Here is a 22,325-nt window from a genome sequence, read left to right on the forward strand (position 1 = left end):
ATAAAAAAAAATATTTTTTTTAAATTTTATATAATAATTTTTTTTTTTTATTTTTTTTTTTATTTTTTTACTTTTTTTCGACATACTATACTATTATTTTTTTATTACTTTTCTAGATACAATACTATGACTTTTTAATCACTTTTTTGGACATACTACAATATTAAATTTTTTATAACTTTTTTTGACATACTATACTTTGACTTTTTATCACTTTTCTTCGACATACTTTACTTTTTTCACTTTTTTCAACATACTATACTGAGACTTTTTTCGACATACTATAATTTGACTTTTATCGACCTATTATACTAAGAGTTTTTTATCACTTTTTTTGACATACTATACTATGACTTTTGTGTCACTTTTTTGACATACTATACTATGACTTTTTTTATCAGTTTTTTCGACATACTATACTATGACTTTGTGTCACTTTTTTCGACATACTATACTATGACTTTTTTTATTGCTTTCTTTCAAAATACAATACTATGACTTTTTTCCTTTTTCTTCAACATACTCTACTATGATTTTTTTCACTTTTTTTGACATACTATGACTTGTTTATCACTTTTTTCGACATTCAATACTATGACTTTTTTCAATTATTTCGACATACTATACTATGACTTGTTTATCACTATTTTTGGCATGTTATACTTTGACTTTTTAGAACATTTACTATAACTTTTTTATCACTTTTTTTCGACTTACTATACTATGACTTATTACCACTTTTTTCAATATACTATTCTATGACTTTTTTCGACATATATTATTACTTTTTTTAAATATTAAGCTTTTTTCTTTTTACATTGAGGGTCAATGGAGCAGTCTACAAATCCTCTTCAGGCTTCTTGCACTTCGAAATGCTACTCCTCCCACATACTTTCATCTACAGACTTCATTCAAACTTTAAACTATTCCCAAAACCTTCAGATACTAGAAAATGATTCAGCTATTGATATCCTTTACAGTTTTTGTGTTGTTACTGTTTAAGTTTAGTGCTTCTTTATGCCTTTTCTGCATTTTTAAGGGCTGCACACAGCTACGGTGCAATGGATAGAGAACATTGTTTTAAAACTTTCTCTTCAACTTTCTCTCACGGCCACATTTCTTACTTCTCATACACCATTTATACATCAAAACGTAGATATACTTTCTGCTGTCAGCCAATGTGCTCATTTCAGCAACAGGACATAGACATGTGGCTCTGTGAGCCCCCAAATGACAAGAGCCACAAGCATTCCTTCATTGATAGCCCTTGTTAAACATCCTCGACATTTCTAGACGAAAGCACAGAGTACCAGTTTTTCCAATCGCTCATATGTCCACATTTTTCAACTTTATCCGCACAAATTATACATCAATATGTTCACAAATGCTTTCAGTTGCTGACGGTGAGGTCATTATATCGATACACTGTATTGTTTAGGCTTTTTTGAGGCTTCTTCGATGGGAAGTTTACCACTACTCTTTCAGTTAATCTCAGTAGCAAGAAAACAGGTTTGATGATTGAACTCAAAGCCAGGGCAAGGCTTGATTACTGCTGTAAGGACCAGCTGCTGTTCTCCTATACCATGACACTGCACTTTTCCCCAGACAGAAAAATTACAATTACAGACAGTACTATGACCAATAACACAACATTACAATTGATTGTGTGTTTCCTGAATGCGTTTACACCTGTCCCTTTCTCACGTTTTTATCTATTTATACTGCTTCAGCTGCTTTCCATGCTTGACCAAGTCTTATTTAGGGATTCATATTTAATTCAAGCCTAAAAATGTTCCACATCTTTCATTCATTAGGAGATTTATACAATTTATAAATTTTTGAAAATATTGAACACAGTTGATTGAGATTTCCTAATTTGAAAAACCCATTTCCCATTTTATCAACTCATTCACTCTTCTTACGCAATTATGCCAGCAATCCAGTTTAGCTTTAGCAATTTAGCTTTTCAGCATTCACAAGCATTTTCTGCAGGAAATGCATTTTCTGCAGGAAATGCATTTTCTAGTAAATCATGTTTTTTCTGTTATAGTATTGCCAAGAAACATGCAGAACTATTTAGTTACACATGTTGTTCCGTATTATAATATTGGTTACAACTCTTAAATCTGTGACTCCCATGTGTCAGATTAGTTTGATGCAGTTCACAGCATCCATTCTGTCTGGCCTGGGCCAGTCCACTATCCACTCAGATGTACATCTTGGCCCAATCTCTTCCACATCCTGCTGTTTAATGCCTCTTCAGACAAGCTGCTAGATAGACCACTGAGACACAGGGAATGAGAATGAAGGACAGAACCATAGACAGACTGAAGGGTAGGTTCGATCTCTCCAGCAGACCACCAAACGGACTTACTCCATGCTCCTGTGTTATTTATGTGGAGAGAGTTCTGGCCTGTTTCTGCCCCAGGCAGCATAGTGCTTTTAGTAGGGATCCTCTCAGCCTCCCTCAGCCAGCAAGACATCACAGGGTGGAAATAAATAAAAGTTCTCCTTGTAGAGTCAGAGTAGCCAGTTTGAAATTAAAAAAGGATTTTTTAAGAAGTGGGTGAGTGGGAAGCAGCCTCTTAAGCAGATACGAAGGGATTTTTATTTTTTTTAGGGAGCTCTGCCTGCTAATCAGATGCTGTTATTTAAAAACAACAATGGATCGTGAGAAAATGGTCTGGGGGATTTTAAATGGCAAAGCAATGGATGTTTGATTGACGGTATGGAGGGCCGATGGTATGTTTGAGGAAAAGTGAACAACTATGACACAGTAATTCACTCAGAGTGGTGGTGGGGGGGTTAGTTTAGTTTAGTGATGTATGAGTCACTGGTAGCGCGGGACAAGCAGAGGCACAGCCGAGAGCTTCAAAAAAACTAAAAATTCAGAGCTCTGAACACCCTGCAAAAATTACTCCTGACACTGATGTGACATGGGATCACATGCACCCAGGGCCTGGCCATTGAAATATTCCATTTCTGACAGCCCTAAATGAGCAACTCAAGTCACTGTCTGTTAAAAGTAACAGCATGGTTGTGGAAACCTAAATATCTTAGATGGTATTCTATGTTAAACAGTAAGGTGTTGACTGGGATTCTTGCTAATTGAGGTATTCCATTTAGAGCCAAGCTCCCATTTGTAAAAACAGTGGCGCTCTCGGTGTAACCTACGCCTTCAAATAAATCCAGGAAGCATATTTGGAGTTCCTTCCAGTGAGACCTGATACACCATGTGTCTGTGGCCATCACTGAGGCCTGTGACGTCCTGAATTTAGCCAAGATGTCAAGCATCAGCCAACTTTTACAGTGGCTATTTTTGCTGTCATCTTTGATTCATCCCCAATGTTTTAACATGTATTGTCATGGATAAAAAGGAGGAGGTAAATACCACAGAGGAGCGTGGGGAGTTTGGAGGGGAAAAGGTCTGTCAGTGAAATGGAGGGAGCGTGCGTTTGTGGTTGGAACCACAGGGGTGACAGCCTGCATGGAGGATGCCTGCTCTAGCTTCGGCCACCGGAAAGGTCAGCCCCCCTGAGTGGCATTTGGACTGTGACAGAAGTGACCCAGAAACTGTGTCATCTACTGTTCTCAGCAAGGGGTCCAGGGGAGGCCCAGTAACATCCACAGGTACAGGTACAGGCCAGCATGGGGACGGGCGGGGGTGAGAAGAACAGCAGGGAAGAGGAGAGACAGAGGAGGAAGAGGCAGCTGTAGACGTATGAGCACTAGTGACATTCTAAAGGATTAGAGCTGTGTTGTAGGGACGGGGTGGGGTGGGAGGGGGGGACGCAGGAGACAAAATTTGATTGAGTCAATACAAACCCTGGCTCACCCTTTCCCTTGTCCTCTATTTGCGAGCACGGTTGCCTGATGAGAGCTGTCGCAAGCTTGTTATTATGAAATAAGTGCACTTAGGAGGAGGTGGGGCTACTGTACACAGGCGGCGGTGACCATGGAGACGAGCATAGCTATTATGGGATGCATCGACCACAGGTTTTGATTGGTGCTGAGAGCAAAGCTTGAATCCAGGGCATAATCAGAGCGTCTAATACGGTTGATCTGGCACTGCACACCACGCTCATTCAAAAGTACCCTTGCATTTGTCAAAACAAGCCTCACAATCATTTATCACACCGTAAAAAATCCTGGCTCGAAATCCTGATGCATAGATGAGATGACTCCTCCATTATGTACAGACTCAGCTTAATTTTGGAAATATGTGAAAGAGCACATGTGATTGCTTATTTTATTCAATTGTTGCCACTGGCAACAAAATATTTTTTTTTGTGCTGGGAAATTTGGAGGGGCGGGGATGGAAGCAGCCGTTTAGCCGGTGGAGTCGAGAAAAGGAAGAGGCAGAGAGGGAGAAGAGAGGAATACTGAACTCAACTTTTTTCTTTTCTTTTTTGTGATGCTTTACTTTAGTATTTTGTTGGGCCTTCACTGTGCTGAGCAATTAACTGTTTGGCTGAAAGCACTATGCCAGCTCCAGTGCTCCTCAGCTAGAGAAATGTGGGCCATTTATCACTTTTACAACTCATTTTCACCCCCAAAACACTCCCCTCTTGGGCTGGATACAACCTCGCTGCTGCCATGTCCTTGAGTTCTTGGTGACAGGTAAATATACACTTCCATTCAAACACATGTCCCACATCGTCTATATTTGACTTATGGGAGGTCAGCCTGTGAGGGATCGATGTTGCAGTTCATTTTTAGAGGCTTGATGATGTCATGTTGCGTTGTACTGTGGGTTATGGGTCCATGAACCTGTTGCTGCAAAGAAAGCAACAGTCACTCACCCAACTGTCTTAACTCAGAGTCAGTGAGGAGTGCATGAGGCAACACACATGTGTGCTGCGGTGGATTTTCACGCACACTTTGAGGAAAAAACTTGAATAAACCCAATCTTGCACACTCTCTACTCTAACTTCAGTAGAGCACATCACTCCACTGACAACTTCCCAGTCCCACAGGGATCATCGTCAGGTCACACAAGAGGGAAGAATGAATGGAGCGATGTGATGTTGTCATTCAAATGCAATGGATCACTTGAACTCCATTGCCCTGTTGTAATGACCCTGTGTAAGGACCTGTAATGTGGTTTTCCCATTGGGTTTGAGAGAAACCCTACGCCAGGCCATTCAGGTACGCAATAAAGTGCTTTTCACTTTCTGAGGACTTCCTGTCTCCAGTGGCGTTCTCCTTTGACTCCTCACAGACAGACAAGAGCCTTTCTATTGGCCCAGACACTCTTTATCGCAGCAGTTATTCCCCCCAGGTACGGCGCTACCTGGCCCACAGATAAGATAGGAAGCCGGCTGCCTGTCATTATTGGCAGATGAAGGCTATCAGAATATTGACAACAGTTTACACTCCTTGTTGAGAAACAAAGTTGGATTTGTGAGACAGTGGCACACAGTGCATGTATTGTGTAGAGGAGATTTGAAAGCCCAGGTTCCCTGTGGTCACACACCCAAATAGACTTATGTCACAGCCTGCACTCCCCTCCTTCCTCCTCCCCCTCGTCCTCCTGCTCCAGCTCCTCTTCAGCTGGCTACTATTTATTCCCACCAGCTGTAGTGATGAGCTAAAAAAGTTCTTGACACCAGCTATTGCTTTTCATCACTGCAGCTTCCGACTGCTAACAGGGACCTTGCTAGTTTCCTGCCTCTGTCATTGGCTGTGTACCGGAGGAACACATCAAAGTTATCACAGAGAAATTGTAAGATATATGAAATGTATTTTTTACGAATCCTCACAGCATCAGTCATCGACTTATTATGCATCGACACCGGAAATGCCAAACTAAAACGGATAGACTGACATGATGCTGCATCACGCTGATCATGGTTCTCTAACTGTGACGTGGATGCGTTTGCATTCTTTGTTACAGTTTGTTTTGTAATCCGAAGAGAAATTCAGTGCCTTCATTTTCACTCGTTACACATCTTGAACTTTTTTATGAATTTATTTTGCTCTTTTGATATCAAAATATCAGTCTTTGCCAAAAAAAAGAGTAGGTCTTAAGTAAAAAAGAAAATACGGTGGCATTTTTTTAAACATTAAATTTAGACGACCACTTTTTGCCTTATAACCGATACATTTAAAGTTATAATTCCCCGAAGTTGCTACTTGTTCACAACTTGAAATGCAATGCAATGCAATTTTGTCGTTATTGACAAAGCCGTGTTCTTGTTTTCTTTAAAAAAAAAATGCTTTCCATTAAATTTCAAAACGAAAATATTGTATTTGTTTTTATTTTATTTTAATAGAATTATAATATAACATGTGTAGATAGGCCTAATGTAGACACGTTAAAAGAATATGGAAGACAAATTCTAAGTAATAAAAAATAATCCATAGCCTAATAGCCTACCTATGTTATCACTATGATCATTATTACTAGTAGGCTATTAGTATCATTATTATTACTATTGTTATTGTTATTATTATTATTATTATTATTATTATTATTATTATTATTATTTCAAATGATTTCTTATGTATTTTTAAAGCATTGGTAGCCGATTGTTGTTTGTTTTGTAGAATTCTGAGTCTGTGAGTGTTATTCTAATCATTATTAAAGCAGTCTAGGCTACATAATGAAGTGGACCACCTCTGTGTCTCCTTGATTTTGACTCCAGAGGAAACGCTAGCCTGTAACTCCATCCCAGTGACACCAGTCTCCCTCTCTTCGTCCTCCCTCCCCCTGTCTTTTCCCTATGTAGACCTCTATGCCGTCACATTGTTTTGAAAAATAAGGAGAGGTTTTAAGTGCCATTCGAGACGATAATGGTTACCGATTCTATATACTTTCAGTCATAATCTTCAAGTGGGCCGTGATTAATGATGTCAGTGTTAGCCCCTGGCTGGATGACTTGAGCCCTGCTGCCCTGCTCTTCAAGCTTTCTCTCTTTCCTTTAAACGCACGCATAGTCACGCTCGTGCACAGCTCTTGCATAGATGTTGCGGTCGCATGCTATGAATTGCTCGTTTCTCTCTCTCTCTCTCTCTGTCACACGCCCACTCTCAGGAAGGGGAGTCGGGCAACAAGTCCCCAGGTGCGAGGTATAATATTGACCCTACAATCCATCTTTATTGATTTTACCATCAACGTGGCCGCCTAATACATGCATAAGGAGCTCTATACCTGTGAGTAAATATGAAATGAAAGTCTTTGGAGGTCACGTTTACTGCAGCAGGTCAGGGTCTTATCATCTTAGAGGATGGAATAGGATTCAAATGGCGGGAGGCCTTTTTTGTATGATTCCTTTGGGTGCAGGATGTGAGAGAGCTGATCAGTCTCCTCCATATTTAAAGCGCACATGTGAATGAAAGCTTCTCGGGAGCTGCTGTCACAACAGGCCCCTTCTTCTTCTTCTTCTTCTTTTTCTTTTTCTTCTTCTCTTTCCATAAACACATTTACTTTGGCCTCCAGAAGGGGTCGCCATCCTGTAATAACAGTGCGCCCATGGGTGTGGTGGGGAGGGGGGTCTCCAGCTCAGATCTCTTCAAAAACCATCGAACATCTATTATAGCCTACTGGAGTTATTCATTCATTGATTTGGAGCGTGCACTGGGCCTATAGAAATGTGCACATTAATCGAAATTTCATATTTTAGCTAAGCTCTCTCTGTGTCTTCCTCTCTCCCTCCCTCCCTCCCTCTCCCTCTCCTCTCTCTCTCTCTCTCTCTCTCTCTCTCTCTCTCTCTCTCTCTTCAGCCCTGTTCTGTTATTTACAGTTCTTGTGAAATGTCTCACTTTGCTGCCCTCGGCTACCCGAAAGTTATTTCCAACCTTTTCTTAAGCTCTCAAAATAACCGAAGGAAATTAAGAATAATAATAATTTAAAAAAAAAATCAACTTAGGACAGCAACCCATAAATTAATGGAATCGTTATTTTCGCCGTTGACTATTAGGACTTCCGCCTCATAATGGAATAATGCCAGATTTATTTGCGAATCTTATGGGTTCTCAAGCCATAAAGCGTGATTATTTCACTGGAGAAACCGGTCAAATGTTGACAACCTAAGGGCATTGTAACACAGGCTGGAGATGGCAACATAATGAGAAAAAAGGAGACGACCGGGCCTGGGGCTTGCCTGATTAAATCTTAACTGATTGAAATAAAGGTTTGAGTACCTCAAGGCTTGACTAAACTCCGGCTATTTCCCTTTTTATTGCGCTTTATTTATTCTGCACTCACATGCCCTCTTTCTCTGCTTCTTCACACAGGCTAACTGCAATTTTCAATTGCTGCTCCTTCCAAACCCCTATAGCTACATTCTTTGGGTAATTATAATTTTTTTTTATATCATTAAGACTGTGTGTGTTGTGGAGAGGAGGGGGGGGGGGGGTGTGAATGTCAGTCATATTTAAGAAGACAAGCATCGCTGAAGTGTGAACAAAATCGCCTCTAATTCAAGTAGTCGCGACCAAGCGCAAAATGTCCTGATATCACCCATCTGAGAGATTTATTTTCAATATTTCCCCTAAAACCACACTTTAATTTTCTACAATCCGCCTGACATGAAGATTAATAATGCACATTTTCCCTGTTCGATCTTGTTTTCATGATTTGTCTTTTCTAAAATAAGGCTGAATATTTTCTAAAAATGTAATAACTAAAATAGTTGTAATCTTAAACCTAATCCTGCATGTACGTGTGTAATATTCCAACATGTCAAAGTCTTTATCTTTGAGAGAAAATCCTAATTTTCTACTGATCAAAAATGGCATCGAATAGTCTAAATAGGGAAGTGCGAGTTTGTGAAAGGGCAGTGAAGAGCCATCAGTGGGACTATCCGTAGGCGCGTTCCTTCCTCCATTGTCTGAGAAAATACTATCATAAATGATAAATAGATAATGGAGCTGTCTCCTGCAGACACGTTCATCAGCGTTAAATGGGAGCTGGCGCGGAGCACCACGGAGAATTAAGGCGAAAGAGTTTGCAACATTCCTGCAGGGGATAAGTTGTTGACAATTAAAGAACACACACACACACACACACACACACACACACACACACACGCATGCACGCACGGAGAGAGTGGAAGTAAGAGAGAGGTCAAACATGCATTTAGTCTTTTGAGACTGTTGGGTTTATTCCGGTCTAGTATCTTTGCCATTTGAACAAAACAATGTTCATTTTAGGGCTTTCTCTTCAAGGCCGGCTTGGATTGACACTGCATCAGTTGTTGCTGCCCTTTGAACGTCGTTTTTCCGGCAACAAAAATAATGTTTGTATCTGAAATCACACCTCAAGTGGCTATAGGGTGATTGTGTGACTTCCAGTTTGACTTTTGATTTATCATATAAAAAAACAACAAGTGAACTGATGTGGCTTCATGTAGACCTCAAGTCGATTTGACTGTTGATTGTAAAGCTGCACTCTTTCTGTCCTATTTCCTCATGTGTTAAAGACGGATGTAGGCTAATAGTGCTGTTTTGGATTTTCCCAATGAAGGAAAAATAAACTACGATTCGCTTCAAGCAACAAACAACAAAAGAGAAATGAAAATAAGGAACTGCAACACAATCCTGAAAAAGAAAAACACTCTGGGTCATGAAATGTGCGTGCTGATAAAGTTTGCCTCTCACTCGATTATCTTTCCGGAGTTTAGATTGCGCACATCCACCCTGCCTTTTAAATTCTATAAAAAAAAAACACACACACACACAAAAAAACCCAGCCAGCCCTTTTAAAGAAAGCCTTTTCGGTGGTGCTATAATAAACCATTTTCCCTGGGCTTTATTGATCAGTCACTCTGAGCTAATGTAATTATCCTCATCAATAGGGGGACTGCAGGGAGAATCATTATGCGGTTGACATTGATAAATGATCAGCCAAATGCGGCCCTTTTCTCCCAGGGACCCCCGCCTCTGACCCGCTCACACAGGCCTACATAACGTAGTCATAGAAACACCTTATGGCAAGAGGAGAGAAAACTGCTGAAATGTTTAAAAAAAAAAGGAGGACAGCGCGCACACAGCGCGCGCGCGCGCGCACACACACACACACACACACACACACACACACACACACACACACACACAAAACCTAAAAACTGTCCCCCAGAGCAAGCCATTTCGGGGAGAGCCAGCTGCAAAGCGAAGGACACTCAGCCCCTCGTGCGCGTCCATTTTTATGACCACTATCCAAATCAGCAATTTGAAAGAAAAGCAAAGCAGAAACAAAACTTTTTTTAAAATGCGTTTCTCCCTCGCTGCCAGCAGATGCACTTGTGTATCTAAAAAGACACGTTGCCAGCAGCTCTGCAGAGAAAAACACAGAGAGCCAATAACGTAGCATTATTAACATGTTGCGTCTTTGACGCACACACGCGCGCACAGTGTTTCTAGCGGGTAAACTGTGTGTGGACTTTTAATATTGTTGCACGGGCGTCTTCCTGAGGACCGGGCTGCATTGTGCAGCAGTGCAGAGGGAATATATTCCTTATTTTATTCGTGCAGCAGCAGCCCGGACTGGCTTTGACAGGGAGGAGATGAAGGGGAGGAGTTGTTTAGCCCGGCTGGATCATCCATCATCCCTGTCACACCGAATCGGCAAAAGGAAAGCAGCAGAGGCAATCTACCTTCTGTCTCATCGGGGAAGAAGGGGGGAGGAGGAGGAGGAGGAGGAGGAGGAGGAGGGGGAGGGGAGGGGGAAAAGAAAAGAAAAAAAAACTATTAATATTAAAATCCTCTCCATCCACGGTAATCCTCGCGTTTTCTCTCTTTTTCATCTGATAATCTCCGCACAAAACGGAGGGCTTCTTCCTTCCGTTTTATCCACAGAATAATAGAGCGTTAGAAAAACAACGAAAAAAAGACTTTTAGGTTTTGAAGAGTTGAGGGAAGAAGATGCATCATTAACCAGACTCTGGTGTAAAATCAGTAAATAACTACATTATTTTCCAACCTGGTTAATGGCCCTCTGTGTTCGGAGAAATTGTTAAACAAACATGAACTGTGCAGGTATTATGTCCGGAATAAAAAAAACAACAACAACTCAAAACAATTGCTTTTTTTGCAAATCAAATGCTAAAATAACTTAAAGAAAAGAATCTGTAAACTGAACGAATTAATTTTAAGATGTTAAAATGGCTTTCCATGCGGGATGGTAAGCTACAGGAAATATTTAGTATGTGATAGTGATTAAAATCACAAATACGAGTCATTGTTTTTCATATTTTTTCGTTTCTTTTCTTTTTTTTTTAACAGAAACGTACAAAAGCCAACAGTTAAATAAATACAGGAATAGGCCTATAGCTGCTCGATAATAATAATTTAAGATCATTCAGATGAATTGCAAATTAATAAATATCTAAATAAAGGATCATGTCATATTTAGGCCAACGTCAGTTTTTTTTTAACCAATTCCAGTAAGAAGAAAAAAAAATACCAATAAATACCAATAAATAGCTGACTTTATAAACGAAAATCCCAGCAGTTTGTTTGTTTGGCCTAAAAATAAAATGATAGGCTACATTATTATTATTATTATTATTATTATTATTACTATTATAGTTTGTGCCACTTATTATATTTGTTGATTCACACATAGGACAAAGTCAGCAGTGTTCGTAAAAAAAAAATGAAAGAAAAAAAACCCTGAAGAACAAAATATTTAAGGCCTTGAATCCAACATAGCAGAAGTTTAAACTTCTATGTGAAGGGCAGAACATATTTCAGCCAAAGAGATGTTGTCGTTTCTGGTTTAAGGCTATGAGTTGGATGGCCGCGGGCAAACACAGGCAAACAGATAGAGAAAAGAGAGGAGATGGCCCATCAAAGCCCATCTATGTACTCCTGTACGGCAGTGCCGCATTAGGCCGACAGGCGGCGCTGCAAAACGGCAGAAACAAGCAGAGCGCACACACACACACACACACACACACACACACACACACACACACACACACACACACACACACACACACACACACACACACACACACACACACACACACACACACACACACACACACACACACACAGCTCTCACTGTAGGAGCACTTACACTGGGGGACAATCCTCGCTCTATTGTTTGAACGCCAGGGAAAGAGTGAAGGCTGAATCCACCTAAACTAAATTAACTTCTTTTTTTCCATTCCAAATTAAGGTTACACTACCTTTATATACAAACATCTACGATATTATATCACCTTCATTTTATTAATTTGTATTTATTTCTGTAAATAGCTAATTTGGGGAATTGTTTTTTTTTTTTCACACAAAAAAAGGATAAAATGTTCCTAATAAATGTAACTTCTTTATGTTCAGGTCCACTTGACTGCTGACAGTTTATCTTTTGGTCTAAAACTATGATGTGTTGGTGGTGATTTTGCTGGATAATTTGTACCCTTCAGTAGCATCTGACAGTTATTTATCATTTAGAGGACATCTTTGTGTGCCTAAATAAATTGCCCTGGCAAGATATATTTCAACTATAATTTGCTATTGTCATTATAAAAGTGCATTTGATAACCAAATGGGCAGTCTGGTAAAACAAGCTACTGCAAATAGAGTGCTGGAAAAAGTGGGACCATTGTATTTTTTTGACCATTTGCACACACATAAAATAAGACCTTGTTGACAAGGTAACAACGCACCCAAAACACATTTTCTAAATAATAATAAAGCAATTAATCTTAGGACTATAAAAATGGAAATGTGGATAAAGACTCTGTTTATAACACAGTTAATCACACAAAAATCTAACAAAAATCAAAAATGAAATATTTATTACAGCATTTGTGACTGAACACCTTTTAAACATTACGTCACAGTCCTCATACAAGTATTTAATGTATTTTTGACAAAGCTTAAGGGAGACGGCATCTTATCATCTAGTGAGGAACACGTGCTGAAAAAGGAAGGAATTCATGGACATACAATATCAATGCCACAGCAGATCTGAAACTAGCAAAAACATTCTTTTTCAATTGAGGTAAACACATAGAATATCTAACATGAAACAATTAATAGACTGAACTCTGTACGAAGTTTGTTACAATATTCTCTCAGCTTTTTTTTCCCCCAAAAGCATTGAGTTCATAATTTAAGTTTTTTTTTTCCTTTTTTTTTTTTTTGTTTTAGGTTTTTTGGTGCATCAACCATCAAATGCTTCTCCAGTGCCGCAGAATCAACGTTTGTGTCAGTATTGTCCTTATGGCAAGAATGTTGATCCGCAGATAAAGAAGCGCCGTAGGATGTTGCTTTTCCACTATTAAGCTTCCTTCAATAGGCTCTAACCAATGAGAGTCCAGGGTACAAAAAAATAAAATAATATTAAAATAAAAATGTATAAAACCAACACAATCCAGTGCTTGGGCAATTCAAACAAAGAACTTTTTTTTTTTCCTTTAAAACCTACAGGGCAACATTCATTCATGAACCAAAAAAAAAAAAAGAAGAGGGGCATGACAAATGTTCAAACTGAATCTTCTGGAGAGATCCGGTGTCATTTAGCAGCCTTTTCCCATCATGCCCTGTTCTTATGGGGGACAGGACCTGATTGCCCTCTATGGTTTGAGATGTTCCATCTTCTTGTTGTTTTTTCTTTTTCTTTTATAGTGCTGTGCTGCGAGACAGTTTCTCCTCCAGGAAGGAGCACACACAGTGTGAGAGAGAAAGGGTTAACCTTTAATTCTAAAACTAGCTCAAGAAACATAAACCATGTGATCAACGAAAAAAATGCACAAGTTTTTAACTTATTTATCTATACTTTTTATACTACAGTAGTTATAACTCTTGGAGTCTGTTGTTTCTTTTTTAAATCTTCCAGAGTGATTTTTATTTTAGAAGTGTTTGAGCGCGTCACATGAAAGTCTACTGAACGTGTTTATGATGGTGTGTGAGTGAGTGAGTGAGTGTGCGAAAAGTGTGTGTTTGTGAGCGTGTGCATCTGTCCGTTCTTTGCACACGTGTACGTCAAAACATCCTCTGTTGATCTTTACCAAAAGCCCAAGACTTTACAAAGTGTTCTTGTCAGCTTGGTCCTCCGTTTGGATGAAAGTAACAAAATTGACAAGTCTAAAAAAACAAAAACAAAAAAAGATTTATCACAGCTCATCTGGAATTCTGTTTCTTTAGTGTCAAATTCTGGTCAAAAGGGTTTGCTTTTTATTCTTAAAAATAGTCTCAAAATAGGATTTATTGTGGGTTGCTGCTTTCTTTTCTTTTTTTTTTTTTAAAAATTGGTTTCTTGTAGTAGCTGCTGTTGTTGTGGTGGTGGTAGCAAAGTTCCCTTATACTATTGGGCATGGATGTCCAGGCCTTGTCCTCCAGTACTGGGGTCAATGGGAGTGAGCAAAGGGGGTCTCTGTGCAGACATGGTCATTCCTGGGTGCGACGAGGGTCCTCCATGCATCAGCATGGCGTGGTGGGGATGGTGATGAGGGTGGTGGGCGTGGGGGTGGTCGGGCAGGTACGCGTGGAGAGGGGGTCCGTGTCGGGAAGGGTGAGAAGTCATCTGATGAGGGTTGGTGTAAGTAGGTGGGGCCATGCTCATGCCCATAGGACCGCTCTGAGGTACGTACTCCCCTGGCATGCCTGGCAGACCTTAAGGGAAAGACAGAAAGAGAGACTCAATTAAACTTTTTTATTTCTTTGTCATGCTCCTTCTCCATTAACAGGCCTTTAATTCAATTTAAACACGACTTCAACGGGGGGAAAAAAAAGGGCTTAGCGGATTTTATGACATCGCGTCTGTGACTACAGCGCTTTTCAGCTTCAACGAGTAAAGAGAGACATTTTTGCACTGGGCTATTTTAGGCTATGGTGAGTGGTTTACAATGCCCAATAGTGTTGTGGTCAGGTCTCAGGTTGGAAAGTGATCCTCAGTCATCCACAGACACTGCAGTCCTGGAGGATGTGAGGAAAACCAACCAGCCGTATTGATGTGGAGAAGTGCTAATACTTTTACAAGTGGAACAGTCAATTCCCCGGCTGACTTAAGTGACAAACTGAACAGGCATTCTCTCATGGGGACGAGCCTCTGTGAACATATTTGATTTAGAATCCCTTACACAAGTTACTAAATAATTTAGGTGTAGACTCAGTTAGCTGTATCACCAAGACAGAAAGCATTAAAAGCTCGGTTCCACCCCTGAATGAAAGTATTTTAAGCAAAACAAAGTACTGCTCTTAAATGCATGGAGTGTAGGTTTTTCCCCTCCGCCACTAGCCTTATCAACAAGGCCCGGAACCCACCCTGACTCTCTCCACACTCCACCTCTGGCTCTACATGCCACTGTACTTACTCTGCTGTACTGCTCTTTTAATTTTAATTTTTAATACATACTGTGGATATATATGTATACTTATATTGTTTATATTCTAATACTTGATTTTCTTAACCGTTTTATATTTAGTGAATAAGTGACATGCACCTACAACACCAAAACAAATTCCTTGTGTAAGTGTAAAATGTACTTGGCAATAAAGCTTTTTCTGATTCTTTTTCTGAAAAGTGGCAAAGATAAAAGGGAAGGAAGTTAAAAGAAAAAAAGAAAGGAAAAACAAGGTGGGGTATATTGATGTCCCTTAAGATGGACTCCACTCCATATGTGTAGAGACCTCAGCATGCTGGCATCTCTCACACTGTGACAGGACCCAGGACACAGAGCTGGCTCAGCAGTGCCACTGTTTGGCTTTTCACACGGCTGTTTGTTGTAATCAGAAAGAAAAAAGGAAGATGTGGGGGGTTGCTCCTGGAGCCTGGGACTGGAGTATGGGAACATGGCTGGTCCAGAGGCCTGGACCTTGGGGAGAGGGAAGTGAGAGCAGGGGGTCCTGCTGGAGCCAGGGGGCCTGGGTCTGGGCCGACCTGCTTTGTAATGTGAACCCCTGGGGGATTAGAAGCTGTAATAGGAGGGGAGAGGTTGCCGCAAGGTCACTAGGCATGCTCACTCTCTGCATTCCTCCACCTTAGTACACTGCAATTAAGAAATTACACTGCAGGGCCCCGGTGAGGGGAAGAGGAGGAGGAGGACAGAAAGGAGAAAGGAAAAAAAAAAGGGACAGCAAAGGGCAAGATTAATGACCAGTCTCATTGGTTGAAAGCTGTGCCATTTTCTAATACTCCCTTTCCATGTCAGTTCATTTGAAATGCACATGTTTGTCAGAGCAGGTCTCTTAAAACCTCACTACTGGGGTCATAAAATAAATAAATCATTCAGGGTGTTGGGGTATGATGGGTGCCCTCACCTCCATATAACCTAGAGCAGCTCCTGTTAAAAGGCCCAGCAGATGTTTTTGACACTGTAAGCTGGTAATCTCCAGTCTTGTAAGCTGCAGTCATTCTGGTAAGTAGATCTGAGACCCCCCTCCTTTATTAACAAGAGTGGTAAAACCATCTGAAGACAATAACTGACGACAGACTGGGCCTCTCTCTCTCACTCACTCTCTCTCTCTCTCTCTCTCTCTCTCCATCTCTGCATGCCTGCCTCCCTGGCTGGGTGTGCACTTCTGTTATGGCACAGTGGTCCTGCTCAATGGCTGGCCATAATTAAGTACCAAATATACCATATTGTGTGGCTGTGTAATCAAATCAAGAGAGGATAATATTCCTCTGTATTAAGCTATTAATGTAATTGGTCATGAAGCATAAAGTATGTTACGTAATTAAAGAGTCTCAAAATTATATAGCCCTATATTAAGAATTAGCCAACCTGAGCAAATGTTGTCTCTGTGTGGCTGTTTTAGGGAACATTGCTTCCAGATTTTTTTTTTCTGCTGCCATTAGCAAAGACAGGAGGGGATGAGAGAAAATGAGCGAGAGACACAGAGTAACAGGGGAAGAGAGAGAGAGAGAGAGAGAGAGAGAGAGAGAGAGAGATAGAGAGAGAGAGAGAGAGAGGAAGCAAGGACTAGAGGGGTGAAATGATCTCTGTCGGCAGAATTGCCGCTGTGACCCTTTGGAAAATCCAGTCTCCATTTACATATAAAGGGTACTTTTAATCAAGGTAAGTGTTATTATATTGTGCCTCATTGGGCAAGGGAGTTTAGGTGTTAAAATAAAATCTCTTCTGCCCTGCCGCCTTTGTGATGTGATATGTCTTGATTTTTCAAATGTCAGCACTGTGGCACTAGTGGGAGGTGGAATGGCCAGCTTAATCAGACTGCTGCCATTTAGTTGTATAGGGATTGTGTGTGTGTGTGTGTGTGTGTGTGTGTGTGTGTGTGTGTGTGTGTGTGTGTGTGTGTGTAAGAGAGAGAGAGCCAGAAAGACAGTGACACAGAGACTGTATCTGTATGTGCGAAAGAGATCCCCTCCTTTTAGATGCAGTCAAGCTTGTGTCTACAACCTTATAAATGTATCTCAATGTCTCCATGCTCTTGTCTGTGAGTCTCAGGTCAGGCTAGTCACTGGCCCCCGCCCCCCCTTAAATCGTCTCCCTCCAGTAAAAAATAATCAAAACACACAGCCCCCCCCCACACTCATTCCTCCCTTTACACAGCTCAAACCAAACCCCCAGTGAAGGATCGGCCATGTCACCCACGTCCCGTATATCTCGCTCAGGGGCCGTAATGTACTGTGGTGTTCCCGTCTTTGCATATAAGATAATTTGGGCATCAATCCTTCCCCAGACAGATTTATGTCACTCGGAGGACAGTTTCACTTCTCCTTCTTTATCGCTTCACTGGAGCCTGCTTAATTTCTCCCCGTCAGCCCCTTCCCCAGGAGATGTTATTTTTTCCCTAAATGTCCAACATTTGCATTGGCTGTCCGGGATGGAGAGAGCGATGGTGCTGTTGTGATAAATAAATTTGTGCATGCCATGCCAGGTTGTTTCTTCCCCCCTTCTTCCCCTGTTGTTGTTCCTGTTGTCTGGCGCCACAAGTCGACGGGTCCTCCCTGTCCCAGGACGGTTCCCCCTTTTTCCCAAGTCCCCCACCCCTTTGCTTCTACCCCTTAAAGCATCTTGCTATAACAGCCATGCATGCTGGCTCACAGTTGTTGATGCTAGGGAGAAGGGGGTCGGAGCTTGCTGCAAAATTATGGCCAGGGTAAGAAGGGGTGGTGCTGGGAATTGTGGGTGAAAAAAATAAAACCCACAGCCCCAAAGTGTAAAAAAACCCAAGGAAAAGAGCCCAGTACTTACTTCCCCCTTTTTCTTTGCGTTTTGCTTTACAAGATGGAGGTTACATGTAGTGCCATTGCCCATCCATGCCCATATTCATCCCCATTCCACTCATAGGCCCTAGAAAGAGAAGATAAACGCCAGAAAAGGGTCAGCAGGAGTTTGAATCACAGAGGTCAGAGGAGAACCACAGATAGAGAGGATGAGGTTGGTTAGCGTTAGATGGAAAATTATCAGGGAAGGGGAAGTGAAAGATGTAAAGAAGTGGAGTGTTTTTTTTTTTAATTTTGCATTGCATCCCCCATTTGTTATTATCATTTGTGAGGGTATTTCCCCAGATGTGTTAGATTAGAGACAGGCAGCAGACAGTCTGGGGAACGGTGAGGGGAGTTTTAAAGAGAAGTGTTATTATGGCTGTGTAGCACTTGTTAGTATTAGGTTTACAGGCCCTGCTCCGTGCTGAGGTGACTAAATCACATGCTACAGACAAAGAGGATCTGTGTTGATCAGCTGTGCGATAACTGAGGGTGAAACCGGTGTCTGGTAAAGCAGGCATGACGGAGGGATGAAGAGGAGGACCGACTTACCGGCTGGTCGGATCCCCATGTGTTGCTGACCATCCAGCACGAAGCTGCCCATTGGCTGGCCCTCTGGACTGTATGCTGCTCCTTGGCTCACTGAAGGATCAAGAAGAAAACCTGATTGTAGTCAAAACGTGGACATGAAAAAGGGAGGGGGGGGAAGAAGAAGAGAAAACACACCAGACAATCAGCAATTGTCCCAGCTCCAGCCCAAACATACTGTAAGACATTGTGCTCATGTTTGTGGACCGCATTGACTGACACGTGGCATGCAAACACGCATACAGTAGGTCCCCATGCATGCAAGCACACACATACACACACACAGTGGCGCACACACACACACACACACACACACACACACACACACACACACACCACACACACACACACACACACACACCAATGTCATTCAAAACCACACTCACAGGAGATACATTGTTCTCTAAGAAGAAAGCATGCAGTTTGACAAGATGAGAAGAATTTCTGCCATGGCAGGCTATTTACCCAGTCAGTACTCAAGTCAGTACTTGCACTAACATACAATCCTAATTGAACATTACTGAATATTCTGAATGATTTACCTAATTATCTGTTATAATACGGAAGTTACAGTAGCAATCAATTTGCTCAGTTGGATCTTGTTTTGTCTACTATTAGCTCTAAAGAACTAATGCTCTTTGGAATCTGTAGAAAACTGTGTATTCCAGGACTACGACAGTATTATCTCGGATAATCTGGAATTCGTAACGAATGTTAGTCATGCTGTTTTTGTAGAGATTGCTGATTGGCACACATCTGTTGCATGCCCACAAATATTCCACACAAAAGTGCAGTAATTGTAGAAAGAGTCACCCACATTTGGAAGTGCATCTCATTTTAATCATGGCTCATGTTCGTTTTGAACAATCTCCACCCCGGTGTGTGTGGGGACCTTTTTAAGACGGGGAGCTTGCTAATCAACAGAAACAGCTTTTCCCACCCTGAGACAATTTACTTGGCTTCTTTTTGGTAATGCCAAAGTCAATGAAGCTTAGGGTGACTGAATCATTCCATGGGATCACAGATTGCCGTGTTTACTACTCAGTTAGTGCTTTTTGTAATCTGACCACAATAGATACGGACAATAAAATCTGTTATCAATTAACAACATGAAGCTTTCCATAATCTGTTTTAAAGATATGAAAATCTCTCCCTGCGTTGGCGTGAAATCAAAACATCAGATCTTATTTAATCTATGCATCGTATTAAACTCAGTCTCCCTCCTGAGGGCAGTTTTCATGAAAATACATTTCCGAATACTGTTAAACTAAAAATTTGACTAAGTAGCTATTTAGCGGTCTTGATATGGGAAATGTGCTGAATGACTACTTAATATCAAAATTCAGAACAGGGATTCTTGAGGGAATGAAATAAAAACGCAGCAGAAAGAGTGAGGGGAATCCCCCACTAACCCTGGACTGGAAAAAATTTAAAAACAAAACAGCCACAAAGAAAAAAAAGAAGATAACTCATAAATTGCTGCTAGCATTTCTGGCACTCCTCTTGTGTCCAATTAGTAATTCACAGAGAGAGTGCTAATATACCTCTCTCTTCACTTAGACTGGGAAATCGCCAATTAGAGTCAATCAGCAAACGGGTCATACCACTGCTGAACGCATCTCATACAGAAAACGGAACAGGGGATGAAGGGAGGGAGAGAGGAAGTAGATGGGATTGTTTTTGGAGGTGGGAAGGGGGGGCTCCAGGCATGATGTGCATGCCAGTAAAGGGTTTGGGAAGGGTGTCTTCATGCTGGGGGAGGAAAGAGAGAGTAGCAGCACTTTGCTGCTGTAGTTTGGCTGGGTTGTTCTTTCTTTTTTTTTTTTACCTGCTCGATTGGACTGGTCAATCATGGGCTGTACTATTCTTCTCCTGGCGTTAATGAACCTGGCAGAGAGAAGAAAAAAAGACAGAGGAGAAAAACAAACGTTAAATCACCCTGCATTCACACACAAAAAGATTCATCACAGGCCACCACAAAGACAAAACAGTTTTGCATGACTTAATGGCAACATTAGCCACCGAGTCCTTGAGAGAGGCGCCCACGACAAAACAGCAACAAACAAAAGGACAATTGTGTGCTGACTTGGGAACCCAGCGAGGGATACTTTTAATGTTCCTTATGATCTATTCCCCCCTCTTTTAATAAAGCTTTTGATTACGTTTGGTTGCTATGGGCACCAGGGACACATTCCTCAAGTATTAAGTGCAGCTCGGGCACAGAAGAACCCTCACCGTGGCACATCCCTCTTTCCCTCTCTCTTTCCTGCAGACAGTTGCACACTGCAACTTTATACATAGTGTCCAGTATCATGTCTACAGTTCCTTCTCCAAAACAACGTTATTTCTGGAGTGTTATCACCCACTGGAATTTCAAAGTAAGCTTTAAGTTAGCAAAGTGGAGGGTACAAATGGTTCCTTTCATTACTCCCCACCATTCCACCCCCACCTACACCCTTCCCCTCTGTGGGACCCCCACTCTGGCTGCATTGTAGGGGGTTCTGCTCCCCTTCCAGCTGTCTAGAAATGAGGACCAGGCATGGGCCACTCCGTGCTTTCACAAGGTATTGTTATGTCAGCGAGCCCATCAATTAGGCTGTCTGAAGTTTTATCACCACCACAGCAGCGAATAAGTGCAGCTCCACAAAGCCTCCCCAGCCGGCTTTGCTCCTGTGGCTTTTCCAGTGGAGAACCCAGGTCATCTGGAGGTGACTGCCAGCCAGGGGCAACCTTTATAACGGAGATGCCTTGGGCTGTGTCAAATGCAAGCTGGCCACTCAGGCCAAGCAAGCTCTCCACCTTTTCTCGTTCTTCCTCTTTTACCCCCTTTTTCTCTCTGTCTTTGTCTCATTCACTTTCCTACTCAATCATACTAAAAACGTAGCGTGGACTTAGCACTACAGGTACCACCATGTGGTTGATATTAAAGAGTGGTTTCAAATCAGGTTGGAGCTGTCCAGCATGGAGTCCTTTGCTGGTTCCAAAAAAGCAGAGGAGAGAGAGAAAGAGAGAGAGAGAGAGAGAGAGAGAGAGAGAGAGAGAGAGAGAAAAGGCCCCACCGCCCTCTTCTAACGTTCGGGCCACGCCACCATCAGTACGGTAAAGAACTGGTCATTAGAAGGAAGGGAGAGCTGGAACCAATTTGGGCTCCTAATCCCCCATGAAGCCCTGATACCTGCCCTTACCTTCTCCAATGAACTTAAACGCCTGTAATCTGCCCGGCTCAAAGTGACATGGTTAAACGTACAAAATGCACGGTTGGGAAAAGAGAGACGCGGTGCTCATTTGCCAGGGGGCATCCAGAGTGCAGGTACGCAGGGGTGCCGCGGGCCTCTGAGAGAAAAAGATGAAACGCATCCATATGAGAATGAGGAAGAACGAAGGGGGAAGAAGGGAGGTGGGGTACACCAGTGAGAGTCGGATTGGAAATTATATGATTGTAATGCATGATTTGTGATTTAAGGGAGGAATGAGGGTTAAGGTTTATTAACTGTGAAAGTAGTTTTTCGATAGAACAACGGGGACAAGGCATTCTTAAAAAGCTATGCAGTCAGAAATGCCTGCAGTGCTTAAGACAGAAAGACGATTCCAGCATCAAAACCAGCTGAGC

General features: G+C 41.6%; 1 protein-coding gene across 7 annotated transcripts in view; it reads right to left on the bottom strand.

The window, feature by feature from the left end:
• Nucleotides 1–12,723: 12,723 nt before the first annotated feature.
• Nucleotides 12,724–22,325, bottom strand: part of meis2a (Meis homeobox 2a) — an 80,915-nt gene continuing 71,313 nt past the window's right edge. For 3 of the 7 annotated variants that reach the window (XM_039785876.1, XM_039785874.1, XM_039785875.1), the window contains exons 10-13: nucleotides 20,544–20,602; nucleotides 18,680–18,790; nucleotides 18,114–18,212; nucleotides 14,430–14,568 (exon numbers count right to left, since the gene is read on the bottom strand). In XM_039785876.1, coding sequence (XP_039641810.1) covers nucleotides 18,154–18,212; nucleotides 18,680–18,790; nucleotides 20,544–20,602 — 229 coding nt within the window. In that variant the 3' untranslated portion in view covers nucleotides 14,430–14,568; nucleotides 18,114–18,153. Of the gene's footprint in view, nucleotides 14,569–18,113; nucleotides 18,213–18,679; nucleotides 18,791–20,543; nucleotides 20,603–22,325 lie in introns of all 7 variants that reach the window. The other 4 variants (XM_039785877.1, XM_039785878.1, XM_039785879.1 and 1 more) reach the window with 3 other exon arrangements.

Source organism: Perca fluviatilis, chromosome 20, assembly GCF_010015445.1.
Source record: "Perca fluviatilis chromosome 20, GENO_Pfluv_1.0, whole genome shotgun sequence".
NCBI classification, from domain to species: Eukaryota; Metazoa; Chordata; class Actinopteri; order Perciformes; family Percidae; genus Perca; species Perca fluviatilis.